General features: G+C 34.1%; 1 protein-coding gene across 1 annotated transcript in view; it reads right to left on the bottom strand.

Moving 5' to 3' along the window:
• Window positions 1–282: 282 nt before the first annotated feature.
• MAN1 (LEM domain-containing inner nuclear membrane protein MAN1) overlaps window positions 283–7,449 on the bottom strand; it is a 296,543-nt gene continuing 289,376 nt past the window's right edge. The window contains exon 15 of the mRNA XM_090397559.1: window positions 283–2,884. Within this exon, the coding sequence (XP_090253685.1) occupies window positions 2,733–2,884 (152 nt within the window). The 3' untranslated portion in view covers window positions 283–2,732. The remainder of the gene's footprint in view (window positions 2,885–7,449) is intronic.

Genomic DNA, 7,449 nt, shown 5'->3' with positions numbered 1-7,449 from the left:
AAATGCATGGTTTTGTAATTATGAACATTTTAATAAATTTTCTGCTGTAATGAATGTATTTAATTTATAAAATCCCAAATAAACAAATTTTCTGAAATCATAAAAAAATTTATCAGTTTTCTTAAAGAATTTTTTTTCTTTATTTTTACATGGAAGAAGAAACCTTTCTCTACATAAAATTGTTTATTTTATTAAAGAAATTTCTATTTATTTACTAATAACTTAATTGGAGAAATTCTAAAAATAACAAAATAATCAAGGGTAAGAAAATCTCAACACAAATAAGTTTAATAAAAGTTTAATAAGAAATTAGAGTTGCATTACATAGATTAAATTCATAGGATGAGATTTATACATTTAGTTATAATATTCAGAAACAAAATAACTGAACAAATAATAACAATAGTGAAAAACAAGTTAAGCTACCTCATACCAGATATTCTTGTAACATATAACTGTATGCACATCATACATAGCTAGGGTTTACTACCTTTTCTAGTGAATTCTTAGTGTGTATGTTAAAATTTTAATCCACATTCAAGGCCCATGTCAATTACTTGATTTAACAAGTAAGATTGGGGACGGATAGTTAACCATTATTTCTTTATTTTGTCACTATGCATTTTAACAAGTGTTAAGACCAACAGCTTATAGAGAATGGATACAGAATATCCTCTTATCTAAAAGATAATATAGATGAATATGCTCAGCAGCAGTTATCACATTAAAAAAAAAAAAAAGCACAACTTCATTTATTCACCTCTGTGAATAAACTATCTTCACATTTAATTTTATTTAAATTTGAAAAACAAATTATTAGCAAAAAAAAAACTTTACACTGTTATACTGGTAAGCCCAAACCCTTTTAATTCTTTAGTATTTACGCAGTAATATGACTGTTGCCAGATATCTACTTTAAAGTAAAATATACAAATGTGAAATATACAAATATAAAAAAGGACAACTCAATTTTTACAATTACTACAAACAAAGAACTAAGCCAAATGAAAAGTAATATTTACCTTAAATTCCAAAATTTACAAATTTCATCCAAATATAGAGGAATAATGTACAAATATATTAAGCATAATAAAAATATAAATGTAAGTTATGGCAGCAAAGACAGCTGTATTCCATATTTTACTTTGTACTTTTACATGTGTTTATATGTTATATGTGTTTATATATTTATATATTAAAAACGTATAAATTCTGTAATACTGGTAATTTTTTTTCACAATCCTTTTAACTTTTTATTTAAAAAAATGTGATGCTAAGTACTATACTGATAATGTTAAATACTGTCCTGGATGAATAGAGATAATAAAAAAAAAAAAACAGTTCAAATTCTGTATGACACATTTTAAAATTCATGTTTTCACTCTAAACAGACATTCTGGCTGTTACACCAATCAAACTTAAGTCACTTTAGAGATTTGTATTTCTTTCTTTTCTTGTGTGTGTGTGTGTGTAGGTTGGAAAGGGGGGGGGGGGAAGACTAAGTTTATTCAATATAATTTTTAACTTTGAACTTTAAAAATTTATTTAAAGATTCTTTATATCATCCAGTTTTACATGTTCCTAAATTAAAATTTATTACTAACCTTTAATCATATTTTCTGCAAAAAAAAAAAGGGGGGGGAGGAATAGGAAACTTCAGTCATACACAAGCTTGCTTTTTCACATAATCAGTTCATGAAATTAACAAATCAGTTAATATGGTTAAAGAAGTTGCAGAGGTATCTGAGAAGTGAAATATTTTGTGAGGAAAAAAAAAAGGAAGGGACAAATAACAGTATATACATAAATACAGAAGCATAGCTTTCCCTTTTCATCATGGATTCAAAAAACAGCTTTAAAACAAACTCATACTTCATGCTGCATTTTTAAGTAAAAGAAAGATTATGACAGTACACACACACAGATCCTATTAAAAATAGCACTTTCAAATTTTATTTGCAACTGCAATTTCAATATTAAATCCCTTTTATCAACGAAAAAGGGACCAACCTTTGTTAGCACCAATGGTTGATATTTCTATATATATATATATATATATTTTTTTTTTTTTTTTAATAATCCCAAGAAACCAATCACTACAATAATACATATGGATTTTGTTTATAGGTGAAAGAAATATAAATGCCATGAATTTTGAACTAACACAGCCCATGATTAAGGTAACCAATACTATATATATATTAGTCTAGTCACACTGCATATGAATCTTAACATACACTAAAAGAATTGAAATATCTATTGGTATACACACAAAACAATTATACTTAAATGTGATAACATAATATAATTTTTGATTAATGAATATCAGCAAAGTAATGGTGGATGTAATACTGTCACCATTTAGGCACTTGATAATCTGTATAGGCATTAATGACTATTATATATATATATATATATATATATATATATATATATAAAGAAAGAAAGAAATTTTATAATACCAATGTTTAAACATTTCTAGTATAAAATCTTCTAATTATGATGGAAATGATTTTTTATTATAACTGTCAATTCAAAACATAAAACAAGCAAAGTTACTAATTAAAACTTTTTTCTTCCCCCTCCCACCCACAAAAATATATTTCTTGTAGGAATAAGATGCAGAAATATAAACAAACAAACAAAAAAAAAAAAACTTAAAACTAGGTAAAATGTATTTTCTCCTTCATCCAAGATTCTTCTTGGTACAAAAAATAATTATAATTTGATTCTCATGACCTTTCCAATGGTGAAGAATGAAAAGGTGTAGAGAGAGAGAGTCTCATATTATTGGATGGCTTTAGGGCAGTGGTACAATAGCGTGAGTCAGGAAACCTTTCGTGGTAGCGCTCAGATCGAAGGAACTTGACAGTTACCAATTTGCCTGAAAGAGTAAAAGTCGTTAACACTCCTCAAAAAGATAAAATATATCTTCAGGGATGAATTTCCACTTAATGAACTAAACAAATTGGTGATTAAAACTTTAAGTAAGAGATAAGAAGAAAACAACTAATTGAATAACTTAATCTATAAAGCTTTCAAATGCTTTTCTTTTCTTTTTTTTTTTTTTAAATCTTTTCAAGGTCATAGACCTTGAAAAGATTCAATGGACATTAATTTTGATCTGAGAAAAAGTTAATCAGTTTTTCACTTGATGAAAAAGTCAGTAATTTCTAATATAATTCTTATCCAACCTGCCTTCTATCTTTGTCATAATCACCAACTATATGTGTAACTACTCTACAGACAAATCAGCCCTTCAGAACACATGCAGTTTACAGACAAAAAAAAATACTAGCTGTGGTGGTGAGCAGTAGATGACACTGATGTTGTTGATTGGTGGTAGAGGTTCGGTGTTAGTGGTGGGAAAGTTGTACAATAGGTGTCCTCCTGCGATGAGTCTTCAGACTCCTTAGAGGTGTCACGAATAATAATAATTATACCCCTTCTTAACTGAGAATTCTTCGTGTGTTTAGCAACTTCACAGGACAATAAATCATGGTAACTATCCTTGATCAGCAGCAGAGTGACTATGTTGGTTCTAGATACATCTTCTGATGCTAGTACCATATCTAGCACTCTCAAACCCTGGGTCACCTCCAACACATACTGTTTCAGGTAATTATCTCTTAATAACTGCATAAATTCCATTTTCTTCCAGCTTGCATTCACCCTTTCCTCTCTTCAATTTATTCTTTGTGATTGAAGTGCTCCATAATAATCGCTCAGCCTACACTAATAATTTGATGCACAGCATCCAAATCTTTCCCCTGCATGTATATAGTGACCACCAACAATTTATCTCATACCAGATAGACTCAAATTAACCATCATATTTAGGATTATATGCTAGTAAACTCACATGGAGGTTAATAGTTCCAATATTTTGTCTGTCACAGAGACATCTGGGTACACTATGATGACTGCAATAACACACAAACAATACAAAAAAATAAGTGGAAAATATTAGCCTATAGGTCTAAAGCAAACTGTTGCTCACAGATTGCACTATACAAAACCTTATGTTATGGTTCTGTGAAACTTTTTTGGGCGGTTTCAGAACCATAACAGTAATTCTTATGCTTCTCACCTAACAGCCAAGGCTGTCCACCAGCACCCACAGAGGTTACCCCACTTAATTTTTGTGCTGTGTGTGTGTGCGCGTGCACGTTATTACAATTCTCATATTGTATCTCAGATGATGTCTGCGACCTGTACAAAATACTAAAACCATTAACCCTCTAATAATTTAACCCCTTACATTGCTTCAATGATGCTGACAATCTTTTTGGCCAAGTCGAGATGACCAAAGCTAAAATCTCCTCTCCTTTATTTCTGATACATCTGGCATTTGTCCACATGCATTTCAACATCCCTTTGATTTCAATTGCCTATGGTTAATTGTTATTCATCCTCCAGACAAAAAAACTGGTTTTGTAATCTAGATTAAAACCAGCTTAGAGTTTATAAGTACAATAGGTGACTGGAATGCATGAGAATGGCTAGGTGAATCAACAGGATTAAGCACCTAGATCTTCATGGGTTGCCTGGGTAAAACCTAAATTACGTCTATACTTGAAAAAATAAAAAATTAATTAATTATATAATTAAAAGATCCATGTTCTCAATTTTTCTCCTTCTCCTCCAGGGAAAAAGAAATTGGTAACCTGGACTTTTTTTTTTAAATACCACCCTCATCCATGAAATGTTGTAAACTTACTGGACATTAATACCATGGGTATGTTAAGGCTTATATAATCCAGAAACCATGCTCAGGAGATCAAATACAAAACAACACTTCAGACCTTTAACCTCTCTGCTGGTCATAGTGATACCAAATTGCACTTCTTATCCATGTTAATCAAGGGTTGGTGGTGGAATAATGATGTACAAGTGGCAGTGACAGCTAAGAGGAAGTCAAAGCAGAAGTGGGATGAGTCAAGAGTGGAAGAGGACAGAGAGGTGTACAAACAGAGAAAGCAAGAAACCAAGAGAGTTGTGGCACAGGCGAAGGCCATGGCATATCAAGATCTGTATGATCAATTAGAAACAAAAGAAGGACAGAGAAAAATTTACCAACTAGCGAAATGTAGAAATAGAGCAGCAAAGGACATCTTACAAGTAAGGCAGATCAAAGATGCTGAAGGAAGAGTATTATGGAGGGATGTGGACATAAGAAACAGATGGAAAATATACTTTGAGGGACTTTTGAATGAGGAAAATGCAAGGACTCACAGAGGAGATGGGCAGCCTTCTGAGGGGATGGTGCAGAACATCAGTAGAATGGAAGTGACGGAGGCCATGAAGAGGATGAGGAATGGAAAATTGGTGGGCCCCGACAGAATTCCAGTGGAGGCATGGAAGGCACTGGGGGAAGAGGGAATTGACCTGCTGTGGGACCTGTTCATGAAAGTTTGCCAACAGGAAAATATACCCGAGGAATGGAGGGAGAGTACTCTTGTTCCCATCTACAAGGGTAAAGGGGATGCACAAGACTGTAAAAATTACAGAGGAATAAAGCTGATGTCCCACACAATGAAGATCCTAGAAAGGGTTCCTGATGGTAGATAGAGGAAGGAGGTGGAGATTGCAAAGGAACAATTTGGCTTCATGCCTGGTAGATCAACAACAGATGCTATCTTTGGGTTATGACAGATGATGGAAAAATATCGAGAGAAACAAAGGGAGCTACATCTGGTATTTATTGATCTGGAGAAAGCATACGATAGAGTGCCAAGGCAAGAAGTCTGGAGGTGTCTGAGGGAGAAGAAGGTGCCAGAGAAACATGTCAGGTTGGTGCGGGAAATGTACAGAAATGTGAAGACAAGCGTTCATACCTGTTTGGGACAGACAGAAAGTTTTCAAGTAATAGTTGGCTTGCATCAAGGGTCAGCATTAAGTCCATTTCTGTTTAATATTGTGATGGAGGTGGTAACAGAGGAGGTGAGAGAAGCGCCTTGGACAATGTTGTATGCAGATGACATCTTGCCGTGTGTAGATTCAAGAGAAGAAGCGGGAACTAAACTGGAAAGATGGAGAAAAGTATTGGAAGAGAGAGGTATGCGACTGAGCAGAAGTAAGACAGAGTATATGTGTTGCGCAGTGGGCGGCGGCAGCCAGGAGACAGATCTGGAGCTGGAAGGAAATGTCATCAGGAAGATGAGAGACTTTAGATACTTAGGTTCAACAATGGAAGAAGATGGAGGAGCTGAGAAGGAAGTGGGATGCAGGATACAAGCGGGTTGGAGGAACCAGAGGGAGATGGCTGGAGTATTATGTGATAAGAGGGTGCCGATCAATCTGAAAGGCAAAATTTATGGAAAGTAGTGAGGCCAGCTATGACATATGCTATAGAAACTGTGGCCCTGAGGAAAAATAACATCAGCAGGATGGAAGTAGCAGAGATGAGAATGCTTAGGTGGATGTGCGGTGTGACCAGAAAGGATCGTCTGAGAAATGACTATGTCAGGGGAACAGTGAAAGTTACGAACTTAGGAGCGAAAATACAGGAGGCAAGGTTGAGATGGTTTGGTCATGTGATGAGGAAGGAGGACGAATATGTGGGAAGAAGGGTCATGCAGATGGATGTGCATGACCCTTATACACCTATACATTAAAAAAGTGATTTGGAGATGGAGGGAGCTGGTAGAAGAGGACTTGAAGATGAAGAACTTGGATGTGGTGACAGCCCAAGACAGGAAGGTGCGGAGGAAACTCATTACAAACAGTGACCCCACTTAAGTGGGAGAAGCTGCAGAAGAAGAAGATCCATGTTAATCAATAGGTGTTACAGATTTGTATCCAGATTTTGCTGAATATCTATAGGCATCACGGCCAGTTGGGGTGTTAATAAGCAGGGTGATCTTACAGTAGGCAGTGAAATTCATCTATCATCTAAAGAGATTCAAGAACATCCATACTTGTAGTGGAATTTAAATCCCACTAATTTGGAGAGCAAAAGTGCTATTCCAGTTAGACAACCAGGTCAGTAACAGGGACTGTAAATGGAATTCTAAAAAAGGAAAATGTCAAAGTGATCAAGAGAAAACATGAGGCCTACTTTAGGACCAGGCTCTACCCCTTATATGATAACCAACCAACTAATAATAATAAAAAAAAAAAACTTTGGTCTCAATAGCTATAATACTCCTACAATATATATTAATTTCAGTTTTAGGCATGCTATACATTTTGACATTCTGCTCATCTTTCATTTTCCATCAAGTGACTATACCACCATAGATTAATAATGTTTACATATTTGTGAATATCAATAATGTAAAGTTCTTTAATGATAGCCTCATTTTTAATATTGTCCTACCATGATGCCATCTGTTAACTCTTGCAATTATGCTCAGAACTATCATATCTGATGTTGTTAATCTCTAATTCAACTACACCTATACATTAAAAGTGGTTTGAAGATTGTCTTATATACACTGCTAACTC

This window comes from Typopeltis vanoorti, chromosome 1 (genome assembly GCF_054136105.1).
Source record: "Typopeltis vanoorti isolate ZY-2024b chromosome 1, IOZ_Tvanoo_1.0, whole genome shotgun sequence".
Lineage (NCBI taxonomy): Eukaryota > Metazoa > Arthropoda > Arachnida > Uropygi > Thelyphonidae > Typopeltis > Typopeltis vanoorti.
The sequence above is the reverse complement of the archived record's forward strand: the minus strand, read 5'-3'. Positions and strand labels throughout refer to the sequence as shown.